Source organism: Lucilia sericata, unplaced genomic scaffold (assembly GCF_015586225.1).
Source record: "Lucilia sericata isolate MDLA Ls3-8-SP2 unplaced genomic scaffold, ASM1558622v1 Contig001306F_arrow, whole genome shotgun sequence".
NCBI lineage: Eukaryota > Metazoa > Arthropoda > Insecta > Diptera > Calliphoridae > Lucilia > Lucilia sericata.
The window spans coordinates 38,824-59,458 of NW_023995253.1; the positions used below are offsets into that span (position 1 = coordinate 38,824).

At 32.0% G+C, this 20,635-nt stretch overlaps 1 protein-coding gene across 3 annotated transcripts in view; it reads left to right on the forward strand.

The window, feature by feature from the left end:
• Positions 1-1,826: 1,826 nt before the first annotated feature.
• Positions 1,827-20,635, forward strand: part of LOC119610902 (cGMP-dependent protein kinase 1) — a 30,639-nt gene continuing 11,830 nt past the window's right edge. Inside the window, exons 1-2 of one of the 3 annotated variants that reach the window (XM_037966314.1) lie at positions 1,827-2,441; positions 6,348-6,718. In XM_037966314.1, coding sequence (XP_037822242.1) covers positions 6,611-6,718 — 108 coding nt within the window. In that variant the 5' untranslated portion in view covers positions 1,827-2,441; positions 6,348-6,610. Of the gene's footprint in view, positions 2,442-5,913; positions 6,164-6,347; positions 6,719-20,635 lie in introns of those variants that run through there. The other 2 variants (XM_037966316.1, XM_037966315.1) reach the window with 2 other exon arrangements.

Consider the following 20,635-nt stretch of genomic DNA (forward strand, 5'->3'; position numbering starts at 1 on the left):
GAACAGAACTAGAACAGAACTAGAACAGAACTAGAACAGAACTAGAACAGAACTAGAACAGAACTAGAACACAGAACTAGAACAGAACTAGAACAGAACTAGAACAGAACTAGAACAGAACTAGAACAGAACTAGAACAGAACTAGAACAGAACTAGAACAGAACTAGAACAGAACTAGAACAGAACTAAACAGAACTAGAACAGAACTAGAACAGAACTAGAACAGAACTAGAACAGAACTAGAACAGAACTAGAGCAGAACTAGAACAGAACAGAACTAGAAAGAACTAGAAACAGAACTAGAACAGAACTAGAACAGAACTAGAACAGAACTAGAACAGAACAGAACTAGAACAGAACTAGAACAGAACTAGAACAGAACTAGAACAGAACTAGAACAGAACTAGAACAGAACTAGAACAGAACTAGAACAGAACTAGAACAGAACTAGAACAGAACTAGAACAGAACTAGAACAGAACTAGAACAGAACTAGAGCAGAACTAGAGCAGAACTAGAACAGAACAGAACTAGAACAGAACTAGAACAGAACTAGAACAGAACTAGAACAGAACTAGAACAGAACTAGAACAGAACTAGAACAGAACTAGAACAGAACTAGAACAGAACTAGAACAGAACTAGAACAGAACTAGAACAGAACTAGAACAGAACTAGAACAGAACTAGAACAGAACTAGAACAGAACTAGAACAGAACTAGAACAGAACTAGAACAGAACTAGAACAGAACTAGAACAGAACTAGAACAGAACTAGAACAGAACTAGAACAGAACTAGAACAGAACTAGAACAGAACTAGAACAGAACTAGAACAGAACTAGAACAGAACTAGAACAGAACTAGAACAGAACTAGAACAGAACTAGAACAGAACTAGAACAGAACTAGAACAGAACTAGAACAGAACTAGAACAGAACTAGAACAGAACTAGAACAGAACTAGAACAGAACAGAACCTAGAACAGAACTAGAACAGAACTAGAACAGAACTAGAACAGAACTAGAACAGAACTAGAACAGAACTAGACACAGAACTGGAACAGAACTAGAACAGAACTAGAACAGAACTAGAACAGAACTAGAACAGAACTAGAACAGAACTAGAACAGAACTAGAACAGAACTAGAACAGAACTAGAACAGAACTAGAACTGAACTAGAACTGAACTAGAACTGAACTAGAACTGAACTAGAACTGAACTAGAACTGAACTAGAACTGAACTAGAACTGAACTAGAACTGAACTAGAACTGAACTAGAACTGAACTAGAAACTGAACAAGAACTGAACTAGAACTGAACTAGAACTGAACTAGAACTGAAACTAGAGCTGAACTAGAACTGAACTAGAACTGAACTAGAACTGAACTAGAACTGAATTAGAATTGAACCAGAACTTAACTAGAAGTTAGCTAGAACTTAACTAGAACTGAACTAAAAGTAAACTAGAACTGAACTATAAATGAACTAGAACTCAACTACATAAGAACTGAAACGACCTTCAACTAAGTTTTACACAAGAAATCATTAAGCGCCTTTACTTTTCCTCATATAGCCCACTGTTTCTAGGTTAAGTTCTTGCCGCAACACCCCTTAATAGACTCACAATACCAAAAAACCCCACCAGCTATACTTGTACTTTTAATGTCTGTCTGTCCCTCCGTTTGAGTTTATCGGTGTGTGTATATGCTTCATTTAGTACTTCTTCAAATGATATGATTGTACGTGTATAATTTTGTACTTTATTTTATTTTTTTCCACTACTCGTAAATTGGCAATTTAAATTGAATGCGTTAAATTAGTTGAGTTATCAGCTTCCAAGATAGCAGGTGTTTTCACTCGATTTTTTTTGTGTTCGTCTTTTGCAACTACGAAACATTTCAATTTCATTTTTTATGACAAAGAACGAAAAAAAACAAATAATATTACAAAATGAAATGGAAATAATTACGAAAAAACGTAAAATAAAAAGAAAATTTAATGGAAAAATAATACAAAAATTATTACACATAATTAATTAAAATAAAAGGTGTTTTGGTGTAATACCTCCATAAATTCTTAAAAAAAAAATAAATAAAAAATATAAAATAATTACCTTTACCAGTTTCTATAATAAATATTTAATGATTTAAATACAAAAAAATTACTGCAACAAAAAAATGTTTTATGCACAACAAATGTTAAAATGGCATTTTGTGGTTGTGTGTTGTCGTTTTTTAAATTCTCATTTTTTTAATGTGACCGGAAACCGGAAATTTGTTTGAAAAAAGTGTAAGAAGATTGCAGTAAATAGTGTTAATTTTTTTCTTTTCTGCCAACCTGTTAAATATTTTTGATGCTGTGGCAATTTCGTTTTTCTACATAAAATATTTGTGTTGTCATTTTTATTTAGTAGATGGAGTATAAAATTGTGTACAAAAAAGGTAAAAATTTATTTTAATTTATATATTTTTTTAAAATATTTTCGGAATAATTCCAGATAAAAGTAAAGATTACTTCATTAATTATTTGCACTTGAAACGTATTGAATTAAAAATTTCTTTAAAAAGCCAACTGTTAGGTTTCTCGCAGCTCTCTTTTGATGTTTCTAAAAAACCGGAAATTATCTATAAAAAAAATTTATTTAAAATTATTAATTAAAAACACACGGTTATATGTCTTCTACAAACATAAAAGACATTTTATGAGATTACTAAGGCAAGCAACATTTTGATGAAAGTTTTATTAATTAACCTTCTGGAACTTGTTCACAAAAGATCCAGAAAAGAACAAAAGAAGAACTATAACAGAACAAGAACAGAACTTGAACCAAACACGAACCGAACTAGAACAGAACTAGAACAGAACTAGAACAGAACTAGAATAAAACTAGAACCGAACTAGAACACAACTAGAATACAACTAGAACACAACCAGAACACAACTAGAACATAACTAGAACACAACTAGAACACAACTAGAACAGAACTAGAACATAACTAGAACAGAACTAGAAAAGAACTAGAAAAGAACTAGAAAAGAACTAGAACAGAACTAGAACAGAACTAGAACAGAATTAGAACAGAACTAGAACAGAACTAGAACAGAACTAGATCAGAACTAGAACAGAACTAGAACAGAACTAGAACAGAACTAGAACAGAACCAGAACAGAACGAGAACAGAACTAGAACAGAACTAGAACAGAACTAGAACAGAACTAGAACAGAACTAGAACAGAACTAGAACAGAACTAGAACAGAACTAGAACAGAACTAGAACAGAACTAGAACAGAACTAGAACACAACTAGAACACAACTAGAACACAACTAGAACACAACTAGAACACAACTAGAACAGAACTAGAACATACATAGAACAGAACTAGAACAGAACTAGAACAGAACTAGAACAGAACTAGAACAGAACTAGAACAGAACTAGAACAGAACTAGAACAGAACTAGAACAGAACAGAACAGAACTAGAACAGAACAGAACAGAACAGACCTAACTAGAACAGAACTAGAACAGAACTAGAACACAACTAGAACAGAACTAGAACAGAACTAGAACTAGAACAGAACTAGAACAGAACTAGAACAGAACTAGAACAGAACTAGAACAGAACTAGAACAGAACTAGAACAGAACTAGAAAAGAACTAGAACAGAACTAGAACAGAACTAGAACAGAACTAGAACAGAACTAGAAACAGAACCAGAACAGAACTAGAACACAACTAGAACACAACTAGAACTAGAACACAACTAGAACAAAACTAAAACAGAACTAGAACAGAACTAGAACACAACTAGAACACAACTAGAACACAACTAAACACAATTAGAACACAATTAGAACACAACTAGAACACAACTAGAACCACAACTAGAACACAACTAGAACACAACTAGAACATAACTAGAACAGAACTAGAACAGAACTAGAACAGAACTAGAACAAAACTAGAACAGAACTAGAACAGAACTAGGACAGAACTAGAACAGAACTAGAACAGAACTAGAACAGAACTAGACAGAACTAGAACAGAACTAGACCGAACTAGAACCGAACTAGAACAGAACTAGAACAGAACTAGAACAGAACTAGAACAGAACTAGAACAGAACTAGAACTAGAACAGAACTAGAACAGAACTAGAACAGAACTAGAACAGAACTAGAACAGAACTAGAACAGAACTAGAACAGAACTAGAACAGAACTAGAACAGAACTAGAACCGAACTAGAACCGAACTAGAACAGAACTAGAACAGAACTAGAACAGAACTAGAACACAACTAGAACAGAACTAGAACAGAACTAGAACTAGAACAGAACTAGAACAGAACTAGAACAGAACTAGAACAGAACTAGAACAGAACTAGAACAGAACTAGAACAGAACTAGAACAGAACTAGAACAGAACTAGAACAGAACTAGAACAGAACTAGAACAGAACTAGAACAGAACTAGAACAGAACTAGAATCAGAACTAGAACAGAACTAGAACAGAACTAGAACAGAACTAGAACAGAACTAGAACAGAACTAGAACAAACTAGACCAGAACTAGAACAGACACTAGAACAGAACTAGAAACAGAACTAGAACAAGAACTAGACAGAACAGAACAACTAGAACAGAACTAGAACAGAACTAGACGACTAGAACAGAACTAGAACAGAACTAGAAACAGAACTAGAACAGAACTAGAACAGAACTAGAACAGAAACTAGAACAGAACTAGAACAGAACTAGAACAGAACTAGAACAGAACTAGAACAGAACTAGAACAGAACTAGAACAGAACTAGAACAGAACTAGAACAGAACTAGAACGAACTAGAACAGAACAGAACAGAACTAGACAGAACTAGAACAGAACTAGAACAGACTAGACAGAACTAGAACAGAAACTAGAACAGAACTAGAACAGAACTAGAACAGAACTAGAACAGAACTAGAACAGAACTAGAACAGAACTAGAACAGAACTAGAACAGAACTAGAACAGAACTAGAACAGAACTAGAACAGAACTAGAACAGAACTAGAACAGAACTAGAACAGAACTAGAACAGAACTAGAACAGAACTAGAACAGAACTAGAACAGAACTAGAACAGAACTAGAACAGAACTAGAACAGAACTAGAACAGAACTAGAACAGAACTAGAACAGAACTAGAACAGAACTAGAACCGAACTAGAACGAACTAGAACGAACGAACCAACTAGAACAAACTAGAACAGAACTAGAACAGAACTAGAACAGAACTAGAACAGAACTAGAACAGAACTAGAACAGAACTAGAACAGAACTAGAACAGAACTAGAACAGAACTAGAACAGAACTACAGAACTAGAACAGAACTAGAACAGAACTAGAACAGAACTAGAACAGAACTAGAACAGAACTAGAACAGAACTAGAACAGAACTAGAACAGAACTAGAACAGAACTAGAACAGAACTAGAACAGAACTAGAACAGAACTAGAACAGAACTAGAACAGAACTAGAACAGAACTAAACTAGAACAGAACTATAACTAGAACAGAACTTTAATTTATGGTCTAATCTTCAAAAAATTTGTAAAGAAATTTTACAAGGTCTTTGCCTAATCATTAATGTATAAAAATTCTCCTGTAATCGAGGGGATTACAATCGTTTCAACTTTAGCATTTAATAATCTAAAGGCGAGAAAATAGCAAAAGAATTTCTATGTTTTGAAATGTCTTGTATTTCTGGTAGAATAATTTGAAACATTAAAAAAAACTACTATTAGCTAAATGCAAAATCTAATCAATTGTGAACAAATTGTTCAAGTGTATTGATAACAAATAAATAATTCAAAATGAAACGTTTTAAAAAAAAAACAAGTTAAATAAATTGACGTAGAGGAAAAACATACAACAAATAAAAAAAAAAATTAATAAATAAAATAAAATTACCTATAATTTTCGTCAATTTGTAGACAAATAAGCAGCTATGCGCCAAGATAAGCTAACAAGCTTTTAATATATAGAAGTTTCGTCATTCAAAAATATGTGACAACATGTGTTGTGTACTGAAGAGGGCAAAAGGGGATTTGAAAGCCCCAAAAAATAGTTTAGACCCATTTCAACCCTTTTAGCCCTAATAAACAGAATAACAAGTTTCTTATCTAAATCGTGCGTTAGATTAATATTTGTTATTTGTTTTTATATTCTATTCAAATAAAATTATTGTTATAAATGAAAGTAAATTTAAGCAGAAAATTATATTAACAATTATTACACACAAATTACATTTTACTTTGTTATTGATTATTGTAATTATTATTTATCCTTTTATTTTATATTCTTTTACTTTCAGTAATTTGTGCCAAATCATCGTTTATGTTTGAAAGAAAACAGCCAGACAACACGCGCCTTTGAATACCTAATAAACGTCTATAAAAGAAGCCTATTTTATTGATATTAAATAATTATAGTGTTTTTATACATTCCGTTAATCATGTTCATTTATTATATAATTACAAAGCTTTATTGCCAAAAAATTATTGTTATTTGTTTAAAGAAATCATAGAATTGTTAAATAAATTTGTGAAATATTTGTTAATCGAAAAGGTCTTCATCATGGCCTGTTTTCCTCGTTTTAAATTTCATGCTCGCCAGAAGAATAGTTTCACACCAGAAAAGGACGAGAATAAGGATACGGTGTTGAATAATACAGATAGTACAGTGGTAAGTCAAAAATAACCTTTCTTTACTTCAAAATATCTAACTAAATGGACTAACACAAAGAATAACTAACAAGAAACTATTTCCAACCAAAAATAAAAATCTGTAAAAATTGTGCAAAAGTACTTTTTTGTAAAAAGTACCAAAACATAACAAAATAGTATAAGTTATCTTATATGTTAAAACAAATGAAACAGAAAACAAGTAGGAAAGTATAGTCACATTTCTTCACTTTTCCGACATTAGTGGTCATTTATGGAGAGATAGTAGTATATTTGATGTAGTTCTGAATTAAAAACCCCTAATTGGAAGGTCAGGTTGTATAGGGACTAAAGTGAAAATAATGGACCGATTTTAACCATTTTCAACAGGCATCGTCCTTGAGTCGCATGGTACAAATTTTGTGAAAAATGTGGTCTATAGCTTGCGCACAAGGTTTACATGGACATCCTGCCAGACAGACGGATGGACGGACGGACATATCGTAATCGACTCAGAAAGTGATTCTGAGTCGATGGGCATATTTCAAGGTGGGTGTAGAACCAATATTTTTGTGCGTTAAAAAAATCGGCACAAACTCATAACACCCTCCCCACTATAGTGGTGTAGGCTTTAAATACTATACGAAAAAGTACCAAAGCAACTTCCGACTAAAAGTTTGGTAAACATTTATTTTAGCAAAAAAACTGTCCTGGTCCTGTTCTAGCTTTGTTCTAGTTGTGTTCTAGTTGTGTTCTAGTTGAGTTCTAGTTGTGTTCTAGTTATGTTCTAGTTGTGTTCTAGTTGTGTTCTAGTTGTATTCTAGTTGTGTTCTAGTTGTGTTCTAGTTGTGTTCTAGTTGTGTTCTAGTTGTTTCTAGTATGTTCTAGTTGTATTCTAGTTGTGTTCTAGTTGTGTTTCAGTTGTGTTCTAGTTGTGTTCTAGTTATGTTCTAGTTGTGTTCTAGTTGTATTCTAGTTGTGTTCTAGTTGTGTTTTAGTTGTGTTCTAGTTGTGTTCTAGTTCTGTTCTAGTTCTGTTCTAGTTGTGTTCTAATTGTGTGGTGTGTTCTGTTCTAGTTCTGTTCTGTTTCAGTTCTGTTCTGTTTTAGTTCTGTTCTAGTTCTGTTCTAGTTCTGTTTCTAGTTCTGTTCTAGTTCTGTTCTAGTTCTGTTCTAGTTCTGTTCTAGTTCTGTTCTAGTTCTGTTTAGTTCGTTCAGTTCTGTTCTAGTTCTGTTCTAGTTCTGTTCTAGTTCTATTCTAGTTCTGTTCTAGTTCTAGTTCTAGTCTGTTCTAGTTCTGTTCTAGTCTGTTCTAGTTCTGTTCTAGTTCTGTTCTAGTTCTGTTCTAGTTCTGTTCTAGTTCTGTTCTAGTTCTGTTCTAGTTCTGTTCTAGTTCTGTTCTAGTTCTGTTCTAGTTCTGTCTAGTTCTGTTCTAGTTCTGTTCTAGTTCTGTTCTAGTTCTGTTCTAGTTCTGTTCTAGTTCTGTTCTAGTTCTGTTCTAGTTCTGTTCTAGTTCTGCTCTAGTTCTGTTCTAGTTCTGTTCTAGTTCTGTTCTAGTTCTGTTCTAGTTCTGTTCTAGTTGTGTTCTGTTCTAGTTTTGTTCTGTTCTAGTTGTGTTCTAGTTGTGTTCTAGTTCTGTTCTAGTTCTGTTCTAGTTCTAGTTCTGTTCTAGTTCTGTTCTAGTTCTGTTCTAGTTCTGTTCTAGTTCAGTTCTAGTTCTGTTCTAGTTCTGTTCTAAGTTCTGTTCTAGTTCTGTTCTAGTTCTGTTCTAGTTCTAGTTCCGTTCTAGTTCTGTTCTAGTTCTGTTCCAGTTTTGTTCTAGTTCTATTCTAGTTCTGTTCTAGTTCTGTTCTAGTTCTGTTCTAGTTCTGTTCTAGTTCTGTTCTAGTTCTGTTCTAGTTCTGTTCTAGTTCTGTTCTAGTTCTGTTCTAGTTCTGTTATAGTTATGTTCTAGTTCTGTTCTAGTTCTGTTCTAGTTCTGTTCTATTTCAGCTCTATCGTAAATATTTTTATCTTTAGATTTCAAAATTGTCTTTAATATGACGCTGTCAATTGAGTCTCAGTTAGACTGCTTTAGGCTTTTTAGACACTTTGATTTAAAACTGACAATTTGTGATTTAAATTCTCAACAATTCTGTCAAATAGATAATGAAAAGCATATTTGAAGATTTAAGTCTCAAATAGATTTTGAAAAACATTTTAATATCACTGTCAATAATTTTATCAAAATGTTGATTGATTGTTAAAATTTATTGAAATAAATAAGACATTTTAGTATTTAAAATCTTAATAAAATATGGAAGGTATCTTGTCATATTTGAGAGAAATAAATCATATTCAAAAGATTTTCTTTGACGAATGACGTCAATATGTATGTTAAATTTTGAAAATAGGGTGATGGTTTGTCTGTTGACAATTTGTTACTAAAAAATTAATTTTAATCTCGAAAGTTGACTAATCTACTTGGTGTTCTTAACTTCTTAAGAATTTTCAACTTTTTTATTTGACAAATATTTTCTAATTTCTTTTAGAGACCAAATTGTTGTAATTATTTTTTATGGGTGAGTTGTGATTTAGCAGAAAGAATTTTCTAGCAAATCAATTTCGCCTTAATGATTAATAAACCTTTAATTGTAAAATTTTCTCTAAAACCTCTATGGGGAAGCCCCCTTGAGAGCATTAAGTCATAAAGTATTTGTAGTATTTCTATGAATAAAATATTTCTAATAGTTTTGCTATAAGAAAACCGCAAAAATTTTCAAGTTTTTTTTCAATATTTTTTTTTTCTGCTGTAACCATGACAAATAGATATCACAACATTATCTCCACTCCAACATTTCTATGTAGTCATATCTATTATAATTTCCAATGATGAAAAGTTGTTAGCAATTAACTAAATTTGTTCAAATCATGAATTAGAAACTAATTGATATCCCTTTAAAAACCATTCAGAATAAAAATATTTTAGCAAAAGAAAAAAATGTTAGTTAGTGTGTTTTAGTATTTCATTATTGTTCTATAAAAAAGCATATTAAAAACAATTTCCTTTTGTGGTTTTTTTATAATATTTGCTTCCAATGAAAAAAACTTAAGTATTAATATAAATTAATAATAATTTTTATTAACACAATATAAATATAATAATATAAATTAATGATATTTTTTATGTTATTAATACAATTGGTAATATATAGTTTAAAATATTTATTAAGAGTACTATAAAAAGATGTTTAATATTTTATTGCATAGTTTTTTTCAAATAAAAATTTTTTTTTTTTTTTTTAATTTTTCTAATTTTTTTATTTAATAAAGGCTAATTGGGTAAAACAATCAATATTAAAAAAATTCTTCCAAAATGTTTATTTTTTAAAAACGTAAAATATTTTTTTTTCCAAAATCATAAAATCTACTTCTGTTCTAGTTCTGTTCTAGTTCTGTTCTAGTTCTGTTCTAGTTCTGTTCTAGTTCTGTTCTAGTTCTGTTCTAGTTCTGTTCTAGTTCTGTTCTAGTTCTGTTCTAGTTCTGTTCTAGTTCCGTTCTAGTTCTGTTCTAGTTCTCTTCTAGTTCGTTCTAGTTCTCTTCTAGTTCTCTTCTAGTTCTGTCTAGTTCTGTTCTAGTTCTGTTCTAGTTCTGTTCTAGTTCTGTTCTAGTTCTGTTCTAGTTCTGTTCTAGTTCTGTTCTAGTTCTGTTCTAGTTCTGTTCTAGTTCTGTTCTAGTTCTGTTCTAGTTCTGTTCTAGTTCTGTTCTAGTTCTGTTCTAGTTCTGTTCTAGTAGTTCTGTTCTAGTTCTGTTCTAGTTCTGTTCTAGTTCTGTTCTAGTTCTGTTCTAGTTCTGTTCTAGTTCTGTTCTAGTTCTGTTCTAGTTCTGTTCAAGTTCTGTTCAAGTTCTGTTCAAGTTCTGTTCTAGTTCTGTCTAGTTCTGTTCTAGTTCTGTTCTAGTTCTGTTCTAGTTCTGTTCTAGTTCTGTTCTAGTTCTGTTCTAGTTCTGTTCTAGTTCTGTTCTAGTTCTGTTCTAGTTCTGTTCTAGTTCTGTTCTAGTTCTGTTCTAGTTCTGTTCTAGTTCTGTTCTAGTTCTGTTCTAGTTCTGTCTAGTTCTGTTCTGTTCTAGTTCTGTTCTAGTTCTGTTCTAGTTCTGTTCTAGTTCTGTTCTAGTTCTGTTCGTTCTAGTTCTGTTCTAGTTCTGTTCTAGTTCTGTTCTAGTTCTGTTCTAGTTCTGTTCTAGTTCTGTTCTAGTTCTGTTCTAGTTCTGTTCTAGTTCTGTTCTAGTTCTGTTCTAGTTCTGTTCTAGTTCTGTTCTAGTTCTGTTCTAGTTCTGTTCTAGTTCTGTTCTAGTTCTGTTCTAGTTCTGTTCTAGTTCTGTTCTAGTTCTGTTCTAGTTTCTGTTCTAGTTCTGTTCTAGTTCTGTTCTAGTTCTGTTCTAGTTCTGTTCTAAGTTCTGTTCTAGTTCTGTTCTAGTTCTGTTCTAGTTCTGTTCTAGTTCTGTTCTAGTTCTGTCTAGTTCTGTTCTAGTTCTGTTCCTAAGTTCTGTTCTAGTTCTGTTCTAGTTCTGTTCTAGTCTGTTCTAGTTCTGTTCTAGTTCTGTTCTAGTTCTGTTCTAGTTCTGTTCTAGTTCTGTTCTAGTTCTGTTCTAGTTCTGTTCTAGTTCTGTTCTAGTTCTGTTCTAGTTCTGTTCTAGTTCTGTTCTAGTTCTGTTCTAGTTCTGTTTCTAGTTCTGTTCTAGTTCTGTTCTAGTTCTGTTCTAGTTCTGTTCTAGTTCTGTTCTAGTTCTGTTCTAGTTTCTAGTTCTAGTTCTGTTCTAGTTCTGTTCTAGTTCTGTTCTAGTTCTGTTCTAGTTCTGTTCTAGTTCTGTTCTAGTTAGTTCTGTTCTAGTTCTGTTCTAGTTCTGTTCTAGTTCTGTTCTAGTTCTGTTCTAGTTCTGTTCTAGTTCTGTTCTAGTTCTGTTCTAGTTCTGTTCTAGTTCTGTTCTAGTTCTGTTCTAGTTCTGTTCTAGTTCTGTTCTAGTTCTGTTCTAGTTCTGTTCTAGTTCTGTTCTAGTTCTGTTCTAGTTCTGTTCTAGTTCTGTTCTAGTTCTGTTCTAGTTCTGTTCTAGTTCTGTTCTAGTTCTGTTCTAGTTCTGTTCTAGTTCTGTTCTAGTTCTGTTCTAGTTCTGTTCTAGTTCTGTTCTAGTTCTGTTCTAGTTCTGTTCTAGTTCTGTTCTAGTTCTGTTCTAGTTCTGTTCTAGTTCTGTTCTAGTTCTGTTCTAGTTCTGTTCTAGTTCTGTCTAGTTCTGTTCTAGTTCTGTTCTAGTTCTGTTCTAGTTCTGTTCTAGTTCTGTTCTAGTTCTGTTCTAGTTCTGTTCTAGTTCTGTTCTAGTTCTGTTCTAGTTCTGTTCTAGTTCTGTTCTAGTTCTGTTCTAGTTCTGTTCTAGTTCTGTTCTAGTTCTGTTCTAGTTCTGTTCTAGTTCTGTTCTAGTTCTGTTCTAGTTCTGTTCTAGTTCTGTTCTAGTTCTGTTCTAGTTCTGTTCTAGTTCTGTTCTAGTTCTGTTCTAGTCTGTTCTAGTTCTGTTCTAGTTCTGTTCTAGTACTGTTCTTGTTCTTTTCTAATTCTGTTCTAGTTCTGTCCTAGTTCTGCTCTAGGTCCGTTCTAGTTCTGTTCTAGTACTGTTCTAGTTCTGTTCTAGTTCTGTTCTGTTCTGTTCTGTTCTGTTCTGTTCTGTTCTAGTTCTGTTCTAGTTCTGTTCTAGTTCTGTTCTAGTCCGGTTCTAGTTCTGTTCTAGTTCTGTTCTAGTTCTGTTCTAGTTCTGTTCTAGTTCTGTTCTAGTTCTGTTCTAGTTCTGTTCTAGTTCTGTTCTAGTTCTGTTCTAGTTCTGTTCTAGTTCTGTTCTAGTTCTGTTCTAGTTCTGTTCTAGTTCTGTTCTAGTTCTGGTTCTAGTTCTGTTCTAGTTCTGTTCTAGTTCTGTTCTAGTTCTGTTCTAGTTCTGTTCTAGTTCTGTTCTAGTTCTGTTCTAGTTCTGTTCTAGTTCTGCTTCTAGTCTGTTCTAGTTCTGTTCTAGTTCTGTTCTAGTTCTGTTCTAGTTCTGTTCTAGTTTGTTCTAGTTCGTTCTATTCTGTTCTAGTTCTGTTCTAGTTCTGTGTCTAGTTCTGTTCAGTTCTGTTCTAGTTCTGTTCTTAGTTCTGTTCTAGTTCTGTTCTAGTTCTGTTCTAGTTCTGTTCTAGTTCTGTTCTAGTTCTAGCTCTGTTCTAGTTCTGTTCTGTTCTAGTTCTAGTTCTAGTTCTGTTCTAGTTCTAGTTCTGTTCTAGTTCTGTTCTAGTTCTGTTCTAGTTCTGTTCTGTTCTGTTCTAGTTCTGTTCTAGTTCTGTTCTAGTTCTGTTCTGTTCTAGTTCTGTTCTAGTTCTGTTCTAGTTCTGTTCTAGTTCTGTTCTAGTCCGGTTCTAGTTCTGTTCTAGTTCTGTTCTAGTTCTGTTCTAGTTCAGTTCTAGTTCTGTTCTAGTTCTGTTCTAGTTCTGTTCTAGTTCTGTTCTAGTTCTGTTCTAGTTCTGTTCTAGTTCTGTTCTAGTTCTGTTCTAGTTCTGTTCTAGTTCTGTTCTAGTTCTGTTCTAGTTCTGTTCTAGTTCTGTTCTAGTTCTGTTCTAGTTCTGTTCTAGTTCTGTTCTAGTTCTGTTCTAGTTCTGTTCTAGTTCTGTTCTAGTTCTGTTCTAGTTCTGTTCTAGTTCTGTTCTAGTTCTGTTCTAGTTCTGTTCTAGTTCTGTTCTAGTTCTGTTCTAGTTTCTGTTCTAGTTCTGTTCTAGTTCTGTTCTAGTTCTGTTCTAGTTCTGTTCTAGTTCTGTTCTAGTTATGTTCTAGTTCTGTTCTAGTTCTGTTCTAGTTCTGTTCTAGTTCTGTTCTAGTTCTGTTCTAGTTCTGTTCTAGTTCTGTTCTAGTTCTGTTCTAGTTCTGTTCTAGTTCTGTTCTAGTTCTGTTCTAGTTCTGTTCTAATTCTGTTCTAGTTCTGTTCTAGTTCAGTTCTAGTTCAGTTCTAGTTCTTTTCTGTTCTACTTCTGTTCTAGTTCTGTTCTAGTTCTGTTCTAGTTCTGTTCTAGTTCTGTTCTAGTTCTGTTCTAGTTCTGTTCTAGTTCTGTTCTAGTTCTGTTCTAGTTCTGTTCTAGTTCTGTTCTAGTTCTGTTCTAGTTCTGTTCTAGTTCTGTTATAGTTCTGTTCTAGTTCTGTTCTAGTTCTGTTCTAGTTCTGTTCTAGTTCTGTTCTAGTTCTAGTTCTATTCTAGTTCTGTTCTAGTTCTGTTCTAGTTCTGTTCTAGTTCTGTTCTAGTTCTGTTCTAGTTCTGTTCTAGTTCTGTTCTAGTTCTGTTCTAGTTCTGTTCTAGTTCTGTTCTAGTTCTGTTCTAGTTCTGATCTAGTTCTGTTCTAATTCTGTTCTAATTCTGTTCTAGTTCTGTTCTAGTTCTGTTCTAGTTCTGTTCTAGTTCTGTTCTAGTTCTGTTCTAGTTCTGTTCTAGCTCTATTCTAGTATCAAAATTTGTTACCATGACGAAATTTTGTACATTTTTAATTTAAAAAATTCTCTTAAAAACCTTATTAATTATTGAAAAAATAATAATGTGTTAAAACATTTATTTTTTTATTATTATTTAAGCAAGTGAATTATTTTTATTATTTATTTATCAATAAAATAGAACAAAAAGCCAACAACACAAAAAAGAACTGATAAAATATAACATTTTACACTGGAAAAACGAGAAAGTAAAAACAAACAGAAAATGTTAAAATACAAAACAAACTTTCAACGTCATTGATAATAAAACAAAAACAAAAAAAAAACATACATATATAAATAATAGTAGATATTTTTTTCAGAATTTTATCGTCAATGCAGCTTTAACAATTTTTTATTTTTTCATTTATTTATATTGTTTTATGGGGCATTAATTTATAAACAGCATTGATTATTTTTGCGGTGGGCATAGATACTCTGTTGATATAGAGTAGTAAGTTAGTAATTTGATAAAAAAAAATCTCAACAACAAAAAAAAAACTAAAATAAATTGTAACAATAAATTGCATTGAAATAAATCAAGCAAAATTAAATAATGTAATTAAAACACAACAATATAAAAGAAAAAAAAAAAGTAAGCAAAAACAAATCATATTCAAACAGTGAGTTAAAGGTATAATTTCATTATATAAAATTAAATTTTATTGCAATATTAAAAAATTGTTTACCAAAAAAATAATATTTAAATTATTATCACGTTTTCCTGTATTCCTTTCTTCCCCTCAACTTTCATTTCTTGTTAGTTGGCTGATTAGGTTATCAAAAATCTTAGTTGGCAATATGACAACAGAAATAATATTGTTACCAGAAAACGTAAGAAAAAAAATGATTTATGTGTCTTTATTTGCACCTTGGAAAAAAGAAGAAGAAGAAGTGAATGATATTTACTTAACACGTTGCTAGTAGAGGGGGAGGAGAAATTTTACAGTAGATGATAAAAATAAGTTATAAATGAAAAATTAAACGATATGTGGAAGGACGGACAACTTTTTACGAAGTTGAAAATTATACTGATTCTGAAAAACTTTTTAAGCAAAAATCTAGAATCTGAGCTGCTGAGAGCTTGAACAACTTTTCTAGTAAAAAGTTGTTCAGAGTGTAAACAACTTTTCTAGTAAAAAGTTGCTCAGAGTCTGAAAAAATTTTCTAGTAAAAAGTTGCTCTGACTCTAAACTACTTTTCTAACAAAAAGTTGCTCAAAGTCCGAACAACTTTTCTAGTAAAAAGTTGCTCTGAGTCTAAACTACTTTTCTAACAAAAAGTTGCTCAGATTCTGAATAATTTTTCTAGTAATAAGTTGTTCAGATTATGAACAAATTTTCTAGTAAAAAGTTGTTCAGAGTCTGAATAACTTTTCTAGAAAAAAGTTTCTCAGAGTCTAAACAACTTTTCTGGCAAAAAGTTGTCCAGAGTCTAGACAACTTTTCTGGCAAAAAGTTGCTCAGAGTCTAAACAACTTCTCTAGAAAAAAGTTGCTCCGAATCTGAACAACATTTCTAGTAAAAAGTTGATGAGAGTCTGAATAACTTTTTTAGTAAAAATTTGCTCAGAGTCTGAACAACTTTCCTAGTAAAAAATTGCTCAGAGTCTAAACAACTTTCTAGCAAAAAGTTCATCACAGTCTGAGTTGCTGAGGAAATTTTCCAGTAAAAAGTTTCTCAGAGTCTGAATAACTTTTCTAGTAAAAAGTTGCTCAGAGTCTAAATCACTTTTCTAGCAAAAAGTTGCCCAGAGTCTGAATAACATTTCTAGTAAGAAGTTGCTCAGAGTCTGGACAACTTTTCTAGAGTCTAGACAATTTTTCTAGTAAAAAGTTCCTCAGAGTCTGAATAACTTTTCTAGTAAAAAGTTGCTCAGAGTCTAAACAACTTTCCTTGCAAAAAGTTGCTCAGAGTCTACACAACTTTTCTAGGAAAAAGTTGCTCAGAGTCTAAACAACTTTTCCAGTAAAAAGTTGCTCAGAGTATGGACAACTTTTCTAGTAAAAAGTTGCGCAGAGTCCAAGAAAATTTTCCAGTGAAAAGTTGCTCAGTGTCTAAATAACTTTTCTAGTAAAAAGTTGCTCAGAGTCCAAACAACTTTTCTAGTAAAAATTTTATAAGTTTCTGAACAACTTTTTCAATAAAAAATTGCTCAGAGTCTGAACAACTTTTCTGGTAAAAATTTCCTTAGAGTCTGAACAACTGTTCAGGTAAAAAGTTGCTCAGAGTCTGAACAACTTTTCTGGTAAAAAGTTGCTCAGAGTCTGAACAACATTTCTACTAAAAAGTTGCTCAGAGTCTGAACAACTTTTCTACTAAAAAGTTGCTCAGAGTCTATAAAAGTTTTCTAGTAAAAAAATGCTCGGAGTCTGAACAACTTTTCTAGTAAAAAAAATGCTCGGAGTATGAACAACTGTTCTAGTAAAAAGTTGCTCAGAGTCTAGGCAACTTTTCTAGTAAAAAGTAAAATTTTCTCAAAGTCGGAACAATTTCGCCAGTAAGAAGTTGCTCAGAGTCCGAACTACTTTTATAGTAGAAAAACTTGCTAAACTGAACATATTATCAATTTTGCTCTTCACTGTACTCCCTGTCACTTAAGTGCTTGAACAATTTTGTTACAGTTTATATTTTTTCAATCATTTGTATTGATAAAAACAAAATTGGAATGTTTCTGATATTGAACCCCCCTAACGTAGTTTTCTTTATCACGTTACTTTTTTGGAGTGAGTATTTTCCTTTTTTTGGGGGGAAAAAAAGCATTTGAATGCGGTTCACGCATCATTTGACATAAACGTTAGAGATAAGACAGACAAACAGAAAAGAAATTCCACATACAAGCACGACAATTGTTTGAAAGACAACATTTTTTTCTTGACAATGTAAACTTCATGGGGTTGGGGGCGATACACAGTGGGGGGTTTATTAAGTTGCACTAGAAAATGTTTAAAATGTAAACTAAAATAAACACTATAGAATTTGTGATTTTAAATTGTGTATTTTTTTAAATATTTTTTTTATTTTCCCTTATTTTTCTTTGAGTGTTTGTCAAAATTTATTTTCTTCTAACAAACATCATGTTTGATTTCTTTTCATTTTATTTATTTCTTATTTACTCCCCTCCTCCCCTCTTTAAAATGCTTAACAAATGTAAATTTAAGGCAAAACTTCCTCTAAGCATTAATAAGATTTTTATCAAACCTCTATTAAAGGTGTTTATCTTGCCTAACTTCCAAGGAAGCCCACAAAAAGCGATACTGATTTCCGTGCTCTCAATATATCAACAATGAAGTCAATAAAACATTGATGGGTTTTTCTTCTTTTTATGTATGCCCTAGCAGAAATAAAAGGAAATTTCAGTGACTCACATATGGCATTTTACTATAAATGTTTTAACAAATAAAACGAAATGGAATAAATTTTATTTTTAAAATCATAAAAAGTAACGGAAAAAGTACTTTGATGTTTCAATGACCTATAAAAGAAAACAAAGTCATCAAGTTATAGGCATTTAAGACAAAATACATAAATAGTTGGCATTAAAGTGAAAAGTTGCTAAGATGGGAAACAACTTTTAAAGAAAAAAGTTGCTTAGATACTGAACAACTTTTCTAGAAAAAAGGTGGTCAGATTCTGAAAAATTTTTTAGTAATAAGTTGCTCCGAAACTGGACAACTTTTCTAGTAAAATGTTAGTCATAGTCTAAACAACTGTTCAAGTAAAAAGTTGCTCCGAAACTGAACAGCTTTTCTAGTAAAATGTTGCTTCGAAGCTGACCAACTTTTCTAGTAAAAAGTTGCTTCGAAACTGAAAAACTTTTCCAGTAAAAAGTTGCTCCAAAACTGAACAACTTTTCCAGTAAAATGATACTCAGAGCCTAAACAACTTTTCTAATAAAAAGTTGCTCAGAGCCTAAACAACTTTTCTAATAAAAAGTTGCTCAGAGTCTGAACAACTTTTCTAGTAAAAAGTTGCTCCGAAACTGACCAACTTTTCTAGTAAAAAGTTGCTACGAAACTGAACAACTTTTATAGTAAAAAAGTTGCTCAGAGTCTGAACAACTTTTTTAGTAAAAAGTTGCCCCGAAACTGAACAACTTTTTTAGTAAAAAGTTAGTCAGAGTCTAAACAACTTTTCAAGAAAAAAGTTGCTCCCAAACTGAACAACTTTTCTAGTAAAATGTTAGTCAGAGTCTAAACAACTGTTCAAGTAAAAAGTTGCTCCGAAACTGAAAAACTTTTCTAGTAAAAAGTTGCTCTGAATCTGAACAACTTTTCCAGTGAAAAGTTGCTCTGAAACTGAACAACTTTTCCAGTAAAATGATACTCAGAATCTAAACAACCTTTTTAATAAAAAGTTGCCCAGAGTCTGAACAACTTTTCCAGCAAAAAGTTGCTTCGAAACTGACCAACTTTTCTAGTAAAAAGTTACTCCGAAACTGAACAACTTTTCTAGTTAAAAGTTGCTCCGAAACTGAACAACTTTTCTAGTAAAAATTTGCTACGAAATTGAACAACATTTGTAGTACTATTATACTCAGATTCTGAACAACTTTTCTAATCAAAAGTTGCTAAGAGTTTATACAACTTTTCTAGTAAAAAGTTACACAGAATCTGAACGACTTTTCTAGTAGAAAGTTATTCAGAACCCGAAAAACGTTTTGCTCAACAAATTTTCTAGCAGAAAGTTGCTGAGAGTCTTAACAACTTTTCTAGCAGATAGTTGCTCTGAGTCTGAACAACATTTTTAGCAGACACTGAACAAATTTTCTGGTAAAAAGTTGCTTACGGTCTGAACTACTTTTCTGGTGAAAAGTAGCTTAGAGTTAAAACAATTTTTCTAGTAAAAAGTTGCTCACAGTCTGAACAGCTTTTCCAGTAAACAATTGCGTATAGCATTTCTAGTAAAAATTTGCTCTGAATCGGAACAACTTTTCTGATAAAAAGTTGCCTTCAGTCTGAACAGCTTTCCTAGTAAAAAGTTGCTCACAGTCTGAACAACTTTTCTAGTAAAAATTTGCTCTGAATCTAAAAAACTTTTCTGATAAAAAGTTGCTTACAGTCTGAATAACTTTTCTAGCTCACAGTCTGAACAACTTTTCTGCTAAAAAGTTGCTCACAGTCTGAGCAACTTTCCTAGTAAACATTTGGTGTGAATTTGGACAACTTTTCTGATAAAAAGTTGCTAAAAAGTTGTATAAAGTTGCTTAGAAAAATACTTTTTACAAACCCCTCCATTCCAACATGTTTACCTTATCTCTTACAGCCTTTATCCTTAGCTCCCACTTTCCCCTGCTGTTATTTATTTCAATTTCAAATTGTATTGGAATGTGTAGGCCTACCTCGTCTTTATCACATTGACATTGATTAAGTCAGTTAATTTAAAATAAAAAGAAATAATATTATTGAAATATCTTTTATTTTGGCATTTGACTTGTGTGAGTATTCCTACACCTATTTACAATACAAACTTAAATTCCCACCTAGGGGCAGATAAAACACATAAACCCAAGCAATAGGGTGGGGGGAGATTCTCTTTTGTTCAATTTCAAAATACAAGTGTTTTTTCTCTATTATTTTGTTACTTTATCATTTACATTTTTAACTTGACATGTGGTGGCTGTTTAAATTTATTTGTTCTTCTAGATTCTAATAACAAGTCAAAAGAACTGGAATGTTATATTTTCTTACGCAAAAATTTCTCTCACGTTTTGTATATTTTCTTTAAATAATAAAGATAATAGGAAATTAGATAAGTGACGTTTGAAAGAAAATTGTTTAGGTTTAGATGTTTGAAAGGAAATTTAAATTATTTAATATCTGGCAACATATTCAGAGAAATGTTATGCTAATTTGCCAAAATGTAATTGTTTGATTTAAGGGAAATACAATTTGTTATACAATTAATTTTGTACATTTTCATCAAAATGTTGCTCAGAATATGAACAATATCTCTCTAAAAGAGTCTGAACAACTTTTCTAGTAAAAAGTTGCTCAGAGTCCGAACAACTTTACTAGTAAATAGTTGCTCAGAGTACAGACAACTTTTATAGTGAAAAGTTGCTCAGAGTCTGAACAACTTTTCTAGTAAAAAGTTGATCAGAGTCTTTACAACTTTTCAATTCAAAAGTTGCTCAGAGTCTGAACAACTTTTCTAGTAAAAGTTGCTCAGAGTCAGAACAACTTTTCTAGCAAAAAGTTGCTCAGAGTTTGAACAAATTTTCTGGTGAAAAGTTGGTCTGAGTCCGAACAACTTTTATAGCAAAACGTTGGTCAGAGTCTAAACAACTTTTCTAGACAAAAGTTGCTCAGAGTCTGAACAACTTTTTCAGTCAAAACTCGTTCAGAGTCTTAACAACTTTTCTATTCAAAAGTTGCTCAGAGTCTGATCATCTTTTCTAGTAAAAAATTGCTTAGAGTCTAGTCAACTTTTCTAGT